A 14,872-nucleotide genomic window follows, 5' to 3' on the forward strand; every position below is an offset into this window, starting at 1 on the left:
GCAGTCACACTCGCACAACCACACTTTTAATTTGAAAACACAAACGGGCCGTTCTCAGGGAACGTCTGTCGTTAATCATGTGCCATCTAGCTGTTTGAAATGCATTGCTATAATCATCATTTATCCGCTTTACACCAACACAGTAATCAGATGGAATGAACATGAATATGAAAGATGACCTATAGTATCCACATAGTAACCAAGAGGAAATGGAAACATATTATAGGTCAATACATAATAGTGTACCGGTAGAATATCATGTTGAATGTATTTGTACAGACTGTGACTCCTTACAGAAATAACATCAGTTGTGATGGTGAAACTATTTCCTGTTTTGAGACTTTTTTAAAGGCTGCTTGGTTTCTGAAAAGTGACTTGCCTTTTCAGGGATATCTTGTCTTTGGGTCTGGCTGCCATCTTAGGGCTCCTAGATATATTTTTAGTGAAGAGAGTCAAAGAAGTGCAGGAGTCTTCTTCCCAAACCTCCAGCTCAAAACCCCCCAGCTCCAGCCCTGTTATGTGACAGCTACTGTAGCTAAGCCTTTCATCAGCCATCTATGAGGCCCACGCAGTGTGGAGTGTACACACACACACACACACTGGTGGCTACCCTGTCTAGGGACCTGCTATGTTTGGAGTGGGTTTAGAAGGCAGGTAAAGCAGAGCAGAAAGCCCTGTAGATCTTTCATCCTAAGCATCAGTGAGTTTTTCTACTGGTGATATAATGATACTCAAGCTCAATGTGATTCTACAATATAATATACAGCCTTTTAAAACCCTGTTCTGACTCAGAGAATTTTCCCTCCTACTTGACCCGCTCACTAACAGTCTTTTTTTTTGACGGACAGGAAACGAAGCCCATCAGCATCCAGGGATACAAACCAAAAATACGACCAAAGGGAGGAGCGGGGTCAGTATGCCCCGGGGGACGGCACCATGCCCAGATCACCGTCCGACTACGGGGATGGGGACCCTCGGCGGGGGGCCCCACGGAGGTACCAAGACGCTGAGGCGGCACGGGGGGAGTACCGTGGTGGGCGTGGCCGCTGGCGCTCCCAGGAGGACTACCCTCTGGACCAGGACGGGCCCTACCCTCTAGACGGGCAGCCCAGTGAGTACGAGCTGCAGCGCCAGCGCCAGGAGGAGTACCAGACACGCTACCGCTCCGACCCCAACCTGGCCCGTTACCCCGTCAAGCCCCAGCCCTATGAGGAGCAGATGAGGATGCATGCTGAGGTGGGCCGGGCCAGACACGAAAGGCGCCACAGTGATGTGTCTCTGGCCTACACGGAGCAGGACGAGCCCCAGGGACCTATCCGCCTGTCCAGACAGCACCTGACCGAGCGCCGGCCACCCATGGTGGGCCAACGCTCCTACTCCATGGACAGAAACTCCCCCACCCCTGGAGGCCACCACCGGACCTCCAACCACAGCCCCCCCACCCCACACCGCAGCCCCGTGCTGGGGGACAGGTCAGGGGACATGAGGCGGGGGCCAGGGGAGCCAATAGGGTTCAGGGGTCATGATTATCTGGACCCCAGCTCTGCTGTCAGGAAGACCAAGAGGGAGAAGATGGACACCATGTTGAGGAACGACTCTCTGAGCTCTGACCAGTCCGAGTCCATCCGGCCGCCGCCACCAAAGCCCCACAAAACCAAAAAGGGGGGTAAGATGCGGCAGGTGTCCCTGAGCAGCTCGGAGGAGGAACTGGCCACCACGCCGGAGTACACCAGCTGTGAGGACGTGGAGATAGAGAGTGAGTCTGTCAGTGAGAAAGGTAGGAACACTCTTCCTCCTCCTCTCTCTCTTTCAACGCTCATACTGTACACTAGGGGGCAATCTGAAAAGGCAACCTATTCCCTATATAGTATTGCTCTATATAGGGAATATACTTTTGGCTCTGGCCAAAAATCGTGCACTATATAGGGAATAGACTGCCATTTGGGAAGCACCGAGTTATGTCAGGGATAGTCAAATCACCTTTCCATTATTCATTGGGAAGTGTATTCAGTGTCACTGTCAGCTCATGTTGAACATGTTTATTGACTAATTGCCACTGTTCCATATTCAGTGAGTTAGTGGTACGACAGTAGTCTGCTAGCTCCATATGTTCAGTACAGAGGACTGAGTGCCATTGATGAGTAATGAGTACCATACCATCACAACTCTCTTCTCAGTCGCCCTTAATTATATGAAGGAAACTACAACGTTTATCCATGAAAACAATACCCGATGTTCTGTATATGTTCTGTATTGTCAGGCTTGCATAACTAAAGTGACTATTTGATTTTGGTTTTAGGGAGCGCAGTCAGTGCATCTGAACAAATGTGTTTTAATGTAGGCCTCGTAGTCTCATTTATAATAATATGATATGTAGATTATGATAGGAATTTGATCTTAATGAGCCGTCGCTTAAAAACTAACCTTTTATTTCCTCACAGTCGATGGTCTGTCTGTGTCTTTGTTACGTAATCTGTTCTGTGTGTGTGTGTGTGTCAAGTCTATTCCACACTGTACTGCAACTGCGTGGAGCGAGGTTATTATGTCGACAGGGCTTGGCCAGATGGGTGTAAATGTCTATGCAAGTGTGTGTGTGTGTGTGTGTGTGTGTGTGTGTGTGTGTGTGTGTGTGTGTGTGTTGGGCTGCTGCTCTAGATACCTTATCCTGTCTCTGTCCTCCTGTAGCACACATTGCAGGGCCTGGCTACCACTTCTGTTTCACACATTCAATCTGATGTTATGGACTCTATATTATATTACATAGATAGAGGGAGAGATCGAGAGATAGCGAGAGGAGAGATGAGAAGGAGAAAGAAAAATATGGAAAGGAGGGAGGAGAGAGGGAGAGAGAAGGAAGGTGATGATATATGTAATTGTAGTCTGATACTGTACTTTTACAGTGGCACAGGCACTCACACACACACACACACACACACACACACACACACACACACACTTCGAAAAACTGTCCCAAAGTGTGTGTGCGTGCGTGTGTGTGTGTGTTTGTGCGTATTGGGCGGCTCACTCCAATAGGATCAGGGCCAGGGGTAATGTGCTGTTCCAGTCATTCAGCCTATAGGGAGTCAGTCTGTCTGTCTGTGTCTGTGGGTTAGTCTGTGATGCTGCTTTTGAACGGCCTCTGGCTGAACAATGTCATCAGTCGTGCATATTAATTAATGAAGGTACGGCAAATGCAATTAAAAGTGGTAGAATAATTAGTGTTTCTCCCTGTAGGATTCTAGCCTCGCAAGCCGCGTGATCTTGCACGCTAACATGAATGGTTCCTTGCACTGATAAGCTCGCGAGATCAGGCGACTTGTGAGGCCAGTAGGATTCCCCCTGCACAACAACTAAACTCAGTTGGATCAGCCAGGGAGGACGGGATGGGATTGGAGTAGACGGTGGAGTCGAGTCGTGAGCTGGGCTGGGCTGAGTGGAAGTTTGGAGATCAAATGGTTTTTGAATGGCTTACTTCTAGCTCCTAGTCCCTAACACCTAGCCCATAACTCCTAGTCCCTAGCTACCAGCCCCCTCTCCTCTAGATGCAGACAGATAGTTGTTATGAATTATAAGGTCATACTACTATTCATCTCATACTACTGTACCACAATGCTTCTGAACGATCAAACCACCCTCGCCCTCTGGTGATGTCATAACGTTAAGGACACTAACAAAGTCCCAGATAGAGAGAGAGATTAGGCCTGGGCCGGCGGAGGAGCGGTCACCGTGCTGAAAGCATTGCTACACTTCGGGTAGGCTGGCTTTGTGGTTTCCATATTAGTCCTTTAAAAAGGCAGACATCTTCCAAAGGCGTTTCCAAGTGTAGAGCTGTTTCTGAGGAGTGACCTATTTAGATTCCCCTCTAAAGCAGACTGTATGGCACTTCTACACTCAAGGGTTATTTCCCTGTGTGGTGTCTCTGTCTCCTTTGGATGACTGTGAAGGACTGAGTGATGTGAGGTAGTCCCTCTACATGGTCCCTTTCACATAGCTTTAGCTGCTATCACCCATTAGCTAATATCAGATATAAAGCTGCAAAAATCGAAATATACAGTGCATTCGGAAAGCATTCAGACCCCTTCCCTTTTTCCAAGTTGTTATACTTATTCTAAAATTGATTAAGTACATGTTTTTCCTCCTCAGTCTACATACAATACCCCATAATGACAAAGCGAAACTGGTTTAAATGTATTTCTGCAAATGTATTAAAAATAAAAAACAGAAATACCTTATTTATATAGGTATTCAGACCCTTTGCTATGAGTCTCGAAATTGAGCTCAGGTGCATCCTGTTTCCATTGCAATCAAAAAGTATTCAGACCCCTTCCCCTTTTCCACATTTTGTTACGTTATAGCCTTATTGTAAAATGGATTAAATTTAAAAAAATCCTCCTCAATCTACACACAATACCCCATAATGACAAAGCGAAAACTGTTTTTTATTTGTTTCTGCATATGTATTAAAAATGAATAACAGATACCTTATTTATATAAGTATTCAGACCCTTTGCTATGAGACACGAAATTGAGCTCAGGTGCATCCTGTTTCTATTGATCATCCTTGAGATGTTTCTACAACTTGATTGGAGTCCACCTGTGGAAAATGTTATTGATTGGACATGATTTGGAAAGGCACACACCTGTCTATATATGGTCCCACAGTTGGCAGTGCATGTCAGAGCGAAAACCAAGCCATGAGGTTGAAGGAATTGTCCGTAGAGCTTCGAGACAGGATTGTGTCATAGCACAGATCTGGGGAAGGGTACCAAAACATTTCTGCTGCAGTGGAGGTCCCCCAGAACACAGTGGTATCTATCATTCTTAAATGGAAGAAGTTTGGAACCACCAAGACTCTTCCGAGAGCCGGCCAACCGGCCAAACTGAGGAATCGGCAGAGAAGGGCCTTGGTCAGGGAGGTGACCAAGAACCCGATGGTCACCACAGACAGAGCTTCAGAGTTCCTCTGTGGAGATGGGAGAACCTTCCAGAAGGTAAACTATCTCTGCAGCACTCCACCAATCAGGCCTTTATGGGCGGCAGGTAGCCTAGGGGTTAGAGCGTTGGACTAGTAACTGCAAGATCGAATCCCCGAGCTGACAAGGTAAAAATCTGTCATTCTGCCCCTGAACAAGGCAGTTAACCCACTGTTCCTAGACCGTCATTGAAAATAAGAATTTGTTCTTAACTGACTTGCCTAGTTCAATAAAGGTAAAATAAAAAATAGAAATGGGAGATTGGCCAGACTGAAGCCACTTCTCATTAAAAGGCACATGACAGCCCGCTTGGAGTTTGCCAAAATGCACCTAAAGGACTCTCAGACCATGAGAAACAAGATTCTCTGGTCTGATGAAACCAAGATTGAAGGCCTGGAAGAAACCTGGTACCATCCCAACGGTGAAGCATGGTGGTGGCGGCATCATGCTGTGGGGATGTTTTTCAGAGGCAGGGACTGGGAGACTAATCAAGATTGAGGGAAAGAGGAACGGAGCAAAGTACAGAGAGATTCTTGATAAAAACCTGCTCCAGATCGCTCAGGACCTCAGACTGGGGCGAAGGTTCACCTTCCAACAGGACAATGACCCTAAGCACACAGCCAAGACAACGCAGGAGTGGCTTCGGGAAGTCTCTGAATGTCCTTGACTGGCTTAGCCAGAGCCCGGACTTGAACCCAATCGAACATCTATGGAGAGACCTAACAATAGCTGTGCAGCGACGCTCCCCATCCAACCTGGACAACCTTGAGATGATCTGCAGAGAAGAATGGGAGAAACTGCCCAAATACAGGTGTGCCAAGCTTTTAGTGTCATACCCAAGAAGACTCGAGGCTGGAATCGCTGCCAAAGGTGCTTCAACAAAGTACTGAGTAAAGGGTCTGAATACTTATGCAAATGTGATATTTCAGTTTTTTTTATTTGTTATACATTTGTAAACATTTTTAGAAGCCTGTTTTTGGTTTGGCATTATGGGATATTATGTGTAGATTGATGATGGGAAAAAAACGATTTAATCCATTTTAGAATAAGGCTGTAACAAAAATGGGAAAAATTCAAGGTGTCTGAATATTTTCCGAATGCACTATATGTTGTTCTTGAAGAAAAGCTGAACATTAGGATCCTCCACTAAATAGTCAGGGTGACGTTTATTGTCATGTGTCTTGCCCTGGAGGTAAAATTCAGCGGTTTACGCTAGATAGGCCAACTGCTAAGTCAAAATGGGCTATATCGTAATCATTCATGAAAACAGAAATTCGCATTTTGCTCTTCATTTAAGGTTAGTGTTATGCATTAGGGTTATGTTTAAAATCAGATTGTATTACTTTGTGGCTGTGCCAGCTAGTGACCTCTCTGCAGAGCTGCCTCCAGGGCAAGACTCATGACAATAAATGCCAACCTGCACTAAATGGTTGGCAAATATCAACATGAATCAGCCTCATTTTGGCGGTTTCCCCTCAACACTATAGGATAGGATTCTGGACAGGATAGGTATTATATTGTAAGACATCTGTAAGGGTTTAAGGCCTGTATTTCAGATCTCCACTACTCCTACAGACAACTACTGTACATGCTAAATAGCAACACACAGGCTCTTCCCTGTCCTCTAGCCTTCCCATATATTTGTTACAACAGGACAATGGTTATAGACAAAGGGTAGTTTTTCGGAACTAAATGCTCCCCTTGACACACACACGTACACACACACATTGGATTAAACCCCATTTTTGTACAGAATTGACATCCAAAGCTATCCTTAAGATGTTGGGCCACTTGACTCACTCCACGCAGGCCCACAGTCGTCATAATTGCAAATAGATTTAGTCAAATGTGTAATTATGGGAGCTTTTACCTTGGTGGTGTCAAAAACAGGAAAGACCGATGAGGAGGAGAGGGAGGAGAAAACAACAGAGAAGAGGAAAGGAGAAAAGAGGACAGGGGAGGAGGGGAGGAACACAGAGCTGCTTCGCAGGTGATTAGGAGAGGAGGAGGAGGAGGAGGAGGAGAATCCAGGCAGTCAACATTCCCTAGTCCCTGTGTTATGTAACTTTCTTCCTCACACAGGGAGGGAAGTAGCACATGGCTAGGTTAGGACAGACTGGCTCCATTATTGATGCTGTGGGATGGAGGGGCTTTCCAAGGTTTCACACAGACCCACAGACCGCAGATAGATGAAGAAATCACAACATTGTATTGTGAACGTCATGTTAAGGATCACAGTAGTGGTGGGGTCACAGAGTAGTTTGAATGTGGACTGCTGAGGCGAGGGAGGTGAGCTTCTGAGGTATAGGATGTAAGGTTTGTATTTTGGAGGTAATGGGGGGGTTACATACTGTCTGTCATTAAAACACCTTAGTAAGCAAGCGCTCAATGATTAGCAATATGAATGGCGTTTGGCCAGCATAATTTTCCCTTCACCCAGTCAGTCCAGTGTGACGTTGAAGGACGAGCCGTAACCAGATAAGCAGAACATACATTCTAATAGCTTGGGCGGAGGGGGAGAAAGCTGAGGGAAAGAGTAAAGAGGTCAGAAAGCACCTTCTGTCCGTCTGTGGCCAGTCAGCAGCATTATGGTCTGCTCTGCTATGTAGTGCACTCCGTGAGCTGCTTGACTGGCCTGGAGGGCTCTGCTATGTAGTGCACTCCGTGAGCTGCTTGACTGGCCTGGAAGGAAGGAAGGAAGGAAGGAAGGAAGGAAGGAAGGAAGGGAGGGAGGGAGGGAGGGAGGCTGGGGTGGGTGGGTGGGTTAGGTGAATAAATGGGTGTGTTGTGGCAGGTTAAACACACCTCGTGCCATGCTCTCTGACCCTGGACTCTCTGGGGGTCTGGGAGGGAGGTGAGGGAGAGAGAGAGGGAGAGAGAGAGGGAGGAGGTGCCATCAGTAATGGCCTGAGCTCCTGGCTGCTCCTGGCTGCTCCTGGCTGCTCCTGGCTGCTCCTGGCTGGCCCGTCGGTAGTGAGGCTGGGAGACTGATTTAGTGTGACGTCCCTCTCCCTCTGTTTTCCTCCGTATTGATCTCCTGACATGCCGCCTCATGATAGAGCAGGCAGGACAGAAACGAGAAAAGACGAGTGGAGACAGACAGACAGACAGACAGACAGACAGACAGACAGACAGACAGACAGACAGACAGACAGACAGACAGACAGACAGACAGACAGAGCGAGTGAAAGGCAGGGAAGGATGGGGGGGAGAAAGATTGGGAGAGAAAGAGAGGGAGAGAAAGAAGGAGAGCGATGAAAGAGAGAGATTCTCATTACAGCTCTATCGCTGGTCTGGTTCTGTAGGTTTGGTGCTCTGTCTGTTAGGACAAGGACTAGTTCAACATCCCCCTGCTTAGTAAAGGGCATTCTTATGTTCAATGCCAGACAAATAAACAAATAATGTTATAGTGTGCGTTTCTACATTGTAATAACAGTACATTGACTATAATTTTTTGAAGTAAAAAAAATTATAAATGGCCTAAATAATAATTGATTCTGTAGCTCTTTAACCTGGATGTTTTTGGACAATCTGCTTTCACAGACACAAACCACACTGCTAATCTGCTCCCTTTACCTCACAGCATGGATACTATGTTTAAACATAGACAATGTTTCACCTCTCTGTCTCTCTCTGTCTGTCTCTCTCTCTCTTTCTGCTCTCGCCCCCCAAATTGTAGTAAAAACAGCATCAATAATTAATGAACCAATTAATAGTTTACACTGGTTTCTATTGAGTTGTCAAAGTGATGGAGAGCCTGCTGGCAATGAACTCTTTCTCCGCTGTCTCCTCCCCACGTTGTGCTGCTCCCGGAACCCTGAATCAGCACTTTGGTGGTGGGCCTCCGCGCCTGCTGTGCCGAGCCCGAATGAAACCAACGGGGGGGGGGGGGGGGAGACTGCTGATGCTCCCAATTTACGTCTGTGATGAGTTTCCTGTTGGCTGAAGCACCCTCAGCTGGGTTTTTACCGGGCCCAGCCCCCATCTGAGGGGCGTCGCAGTGGTGGTGGATGGTGTGTGAGTGTGTGTGAAAGGCTTCAGATGAGCTCTTAGTTTAACACGCTGCTTCGGTTCTGTGTCTATGTGATTTCAACATGTCTGGGATTTCAACATGTCTATGGGATTTCAACATGTCTATGGGATTTCAACATGTCTGTGGGATTTCAACATGTCTGTGGGATTTCAACATGTCTGTGGGATTTCAACATGTCTATATCAGGATAAGGTAAGACCCAGATGCAGACTGTGTCGAAGTAACAATGTTTATTACAGCAACAGGGGCAAATGTACAGGACGGCAGGCAGGATCAGGATCAGGGGCAGGCAGAGTGATCAGGCAGGCGGGTTCAGGGTAAGGACAGGCAAGGGTCAAAAACCAGGAGGGCGAGAAAAAGAGAGGCTAGGAAAAGACAGGAGCTGACAGGACAAACGCTGGTAAGCTTGACAAACCAGACGAACTGGCAACAGACAAACAGAGAACACCGGTATAAATACACAGGGGATAATGGGGAAGATGGGTGACACTTGGAGGGGGGGTGGAGACAATCACAAAGACAGGTGAAACAGATCAAGGCGTGACAGTCTATGGGATTTAAACATGCCTATGGGATTTAAACATGTCTATGGAATTTAAACATGTCTATGGAATTTAAACATGTCTATGGGATTTAAACATGTCTATGGGATTTAAACATGTCTATGGGATTTAAACATGTCTATGGGATTTAAACATGTCTATGGAATTTAAACATGCCTATGGAATTTAAACATGCCTATGGGATTTAAACATGCCTATGGGATTTAAACATGCCTATGGGATTTAAACATGTCTATGCCATTTAAACATGTCTATGCAATTTAATAATCTGTGATTGTTAGAATTGCAAGCCGTAAGCTGTTTGGGGCTATCATGGACACAATAGAAAAGTAATTTGGTTGCAGCAGCTGAGACAAAGAGAGGCAGGGAGAGGAGAGGCAGCAGCAGCAGCAGCTTGGTGTGTGTGTGTGTGTCTGTGTGTGTGTGTGTGTGTGTGTGTGTGTGTGTGTGTGTGTGGCAGGGAGGGTAATCAGTGTTGAGTGTTGTCAGCTGTTGGTTCCAGCGGGTCACGGAGGGCATAGCCCATCTGGGGACTTCCATAATGTTTTATCACTGGGCATAACTGTATACAGTAAGTGGTTTTAGTACCCACAGGGACGGGTGAAGGGATGGAGGGCTTGTGATAGGACCAGGGGACGGGTGAAGGGATGGAGGACTTGTGATAGGACCAGGGGAGGGGTGAAGGGATGGAGGGCTTGTGATAGGACCAGGGGAGGGGTGAAGGGATGGAGGGCTTGTGATAGGACCAGGGGAGGGGTGAAGGGATGGAGGGCTTGTGATAGGACCAGGGGAGGGGTGAAGGGATGGAGGGCTTGTGATAGGACCAGGGGAGGGGTGGAGGGATGGAGGGCTTGTGATAGGACCAGGGGAGGGGTGAAGGGATGGAGGGCTTGTGATAGGACCAGGGGAGGGGTGAAGGGATGGAGGGCTTGTGATAGGACCAGGGGAGGGGTGAAGGGATGGAGGGCTTGTGATAGGACCAGGGGAGGGGTGGAGGGATGGTGATAAGAGGAGGATGGCTGGTTGTTTTGGAGAGGACCTGACCTTGCTCTGCCATGCAGTGTCTCGGCCAGCCTTGAAAGATATTCATGAATATTAATGTTGAAATGATTTACTGTTTACTCAGCTTCCAAAGACGTGATCCTCAACACTCTTGATAGCAACCCCAGAGTAAAGCTACAGACCAGGGCTATACATTTAGAGAGAAATATTGAGAGAACATCTGATCTCCCCCTCCCTTCTCATCCTACCCAAACACCCAACCCTAACAACATATGCAGCATAAAGTTATTTTTATATGCTTCCAACTGAATTCCCTGACTTCTCCCAGACTGAGTTATGTATTCACCAGGCTAACTGCTTTATGAAGACCTGTCTTTTATAGCTCCATTAGATTATCCTCTTTTCACAGGAAGTGATGCGAAGGAAATGATGCGTGCAGCTTTGGGTTGCATAAATGCACTTGTTCTATTTAACCTTACCTCTGCCTGCAGACATATGGGCACACTGTGTAGTGTGTACTACAGTCGTTTGAACTCGCACACGCTTACTGTAAAAACAATCTAGTTGTTTCAGCTAATTATTTTTAAGTAACTGGTTCCACAGCCTATTTTTGGTTTACTCAACTTTTCGGTGCAAGTGTTACCTGAACAACAATTTTGAGCATTTTACCTAAAATAAAGGCTGTGTAACTAGTTACACACAAACACAGGGTTTTCAATGTACATATTTGACACGTTTTCATTGTGCACGTTCATTTATACAGTAATTAATATTCAACGTGTCCTTACCTTACCTTACATTCGCCAAGCTTTGTATCGACAAATCAGCAATGGAGACAGATCCAGTGTCTTGAATGGTCTATAGTGACAAAATCGGCGCGCAAGTGGCTGGCCATACCTCATACTTCATCGCTATATGCTTTTAATATGAATCATTATATGATGCCGAATTTTTGTCTTATTGGGTTGTAAAATGAGTGGCCAATGGAAGCTAATAGTACTACTAAATAGGAGTGTTTATCAGGAATGTTTAATGTGTTGATATCTTCCGTTGGCTGAGAGAGACAGACAGAGAGCGAGACAGACACTAATATCTCATGTTAACTTCAAAGAAAGAACACTCCAAAATGACTCCTCCTCTCGACGGGCCTCCTCAGCCCCCCGTCCCTCTCCTTCTGTCAGGGAAGACTCCCATCCCGCCTTCAACAGTCACTACTTCTCACTCTTTTAGTTACCATCATCAACCAGATGAAACGCTGCTGAAGTCTATAACAACGTGATGTCGTTCTAGAAAGCAGGTCCAGAAGTCATGTTGGATCTAAAGATGATGATCTCTCTATCAGGAGAACGATGGGTGGAGGATGGATGGAGGAGAGAGAGAAGTGGAGGACCGAGGAAAGGAAGAGAAGAGCGAGAGAGCGAGATGGGCGTTTACAGGGGCGAGTTCTTGGTTTGTCTGAGCGAGCCAGTCTCCATCGATCCCCCTGACCCACATCAGACAGGTTACAGACAGACAGACTGACTGAGTCTTATTGGAGAAAGTGCACACACAGAGCACAGACACAGAGAAAAATATGAACTCTCTCCCTGACTTCTGAAGTCCCTGCCTGGCCTGCTGGGCTGAGGGAATATGTTTCTCTCACACACCCACACCCAGGCTGGTAAGATTGAACAATGTGAATTTCTGTCTGTCGCATGCTTTAAAGTTACGACTGCAGAGAGTTACAACGATATCTTTGGCTAGTTTGCTTCAATAGAATGCCTTGGAAAAGAGGTTTGACTGGCAACATGAGTGAATGATTTATGAATAAGAGTGTGGGGCCTGGTTTGGTCTTGCAACCAATGAGAATTGTTCCAAGACTAAACACAACCTAAATGGTCTGTGCTTGTGTTGTCTGAATGTGTGTTTATAGTAGTCATGGTCATGTACTCTGTGCTGGTTACCATTGCAGTATTGACTTCAGGGAGGCCCATCTACTGTATATGGACTGAATGTTTCTACTCTCTTCACAGGAGCTGTTGTTGTTCACCTTTGAGTGTGTGTGTCTGCGTGTGTGTGTGTGTCAGCACTGTACGTTGGGTTTCTGTGGTCCTCACCTTTCCCTCTCGCTGTCTTCTCTTGTGTGTGTGTGTGTGTGTGTGTGTGTGTGTGTGTGTGTGTGTGTGTGTGTGTGTGTGTGTGTGTGTGTGTGTGTGTGTGTGTGTGTGTGTGTGTGTGTGGCTCCCACAGGAGATTTGGATGGCCACTGGTTGGACCATGCGTCATGGCATAGCAGCGATGCCTCCCCAATGTCTTTGGTGAGACATGCGGAGCCCCGCCCCTAACCCCCCTCCTCCTCCCCCTCTCAGAGTCCTTTGTCATTTCATGTTTGCTTTGTTTTATTTACACCTCCGCATGGGTTTTCTTCTTTCTTTCTGTTTTTTTATCCCACACCTGTAGGGGACAGTCAAAGGGGGAAAAGAAAAACTATTGAGCGGGCATTTTTGTCCGACTCAACACACAACACCTTATCTGAGAGGCAAAAGAAAATGGTGCGCTTTGGGGGCCACTCATTGGAAGAGGACGCAGAATGGTGCGAACCCCAGGTTAAAGACTCTGGCGTTGACACGTGCAGTAGCACTACCCTAAACGAGGACAATCAGCATAGCCATAGTGAGAAGGTACTGGAGACTAGTAGCCACAATATCTACACTTTCTTCTTTTTCTTTATTTTTCTTTACCTTCCTCCTCCGCTCTTTATCTGTCACTAATTGTTAAATAGTAGACATGTTTATTTGTTTTTTTCTTTTTTAAATTTGAATTGATTGATTTTTCTTTGAACTTCGTCTTTATTATTATTCCGGGGAATTGATAAGATTGATTTCATTTCGACAGCAGCTTGCTGGGTGTTGCTGAAATAGGAGATGGGGAACCCCTCTTTATTGCTCTGCTGTTTGCTCTCTGGCAGCATAAAGATCCATCCAGAAGCATTAAAACACAACCCTCTTTTTGTCATGGCACACAGCAATGTCCACTCCTCTAGTTGCATGTTGCTAGTTGCTCTCAGTCTGTTTTGTTATTGTTACTGTAGCGGCCATCTTAGTAACGTTACAGTAGGGTAACGACACCTACCTCTCACAGACACAGGCCTCTAGTCCAGTCCCTCACTGGAATGACCCCTCCTCTCCCAACATACACTACCTAGTCAAGTCATTATCCCCCCTAGATCTCCACTCAGTCTAATACCAAAACTAAACCAACCACTTATAACAGAGACGATTGGATGTTTTGCACAGACAAAGTTATGTTTTTCTTTTTTTCCCTTCCGCTGTCATGTTTGTTGTGATTTCATTTTTTTTTTTGTCTCTCTTCATCTTGGCCTTAATCATCGTGCTGTGCTGTTCTTTTGGGAGTTTTCGTCCATAAATCCTACTTCGGTTCACCTCTTTTTTTGTAGTTGTTGAATAGTTACATTTTTCTTCATCTGCTTCTAACTGCTCCATTGTGGAGGTGTAGTGCTGTGTGTAGCAGGGCAGAGAGTGGTGGAGTGCAGTCTTAACCTCCCTCTGCCTTCAGCTAAGGCCTCCCTCACAGACCATCAGACAAAATCTACACTCATCCAAACTCAACTGGATTTGATGCCAATGTGGCTGAGTTTTAATTGAGATGTTCTAGATAGAGTGCAGATTTTCTCAGATGGTTTGTGTGGAGCTTCTGCTCTGCGGTGACTAGGAGGGCGTGATGGTTTGCCTATTTTACCCTGCATGGGGTGCTGAATGCTCTCTACCTCTTCCCTGTTGGCAGGATCACACACGCCCTGGCATTGGATGTGCAAAATGTTTCATTTTCATTGAATAACACTTTTGTGTGATACATTTATCGTAACATACCTAGAAAAATGTGAATTGAATCGTTTTAGTGAAAATAGTACCTAAAATCATATTGAAGTACTTCCATGAAATATGTTTATGGACATAGCTAATCACTGCTTAAAATGTGGGCTGTGTTATTGTAAATATTGTTTTATTTTACCATTGTTTTAACATTTTGCCTTCAACTACAGTACGTATAACTGTGATGCAGTAGATACAATTATTTTTTTTGATTTTGGTGAATTTAGTTATCTAATTGATTTTGATGAACTTTTATTATCTAATTGTGACAATCCGGCTAATCCCAAAAGAAAAGACAGGTTATATAATCTGAAATAGAAAGGATAGAGACAGAGCCATAATCACCAGATTAGATAACTAACCAGAGCTTGTGTGATCGCTCATTAAGTCAAATGAAGTGATACCCCCCCACCTCACCCCACCCTTCAC

General features: G+C 45.9%; 1 protein-coding gene across 1 annotated transcript in view; it reads left to right on the top strand.

The window, feature by feature from the left end:
- Positions 1-14,872, top strand: part of LOC115180921 (regulating synaptic membrane exocytosis protein 2) — a gene marked incomplete in the record, with an annotated part of 190,891 nt that overhangs the window by 101,855 nt on the left and 74,164 nt on the right. Inside the window, 2 exon segments of the mRNA XM_029743071.1 lie at positions 849-1,777; positions 13,011-13,231. Coding sequence (XP_029598931.1) covers positions 849-1,777; positions 13,011-13,231 — 1,150 coding nt within the window.

The sequence above is a fragment of the Salmo trutta genome, chromosome 3 (assembly GCF_901001165.1).
Source record: "Salmo trutta chromosome 3, fSalTru1.1, whole genome shotgun sequence".
Classification (NCBI taxonomy): domain Eukaryota; kingdom Metazoa; phylum Chordata; class Actinopteri; order Salmoniformes; family Salmonidae; genus Salmo; species Salmo trutta.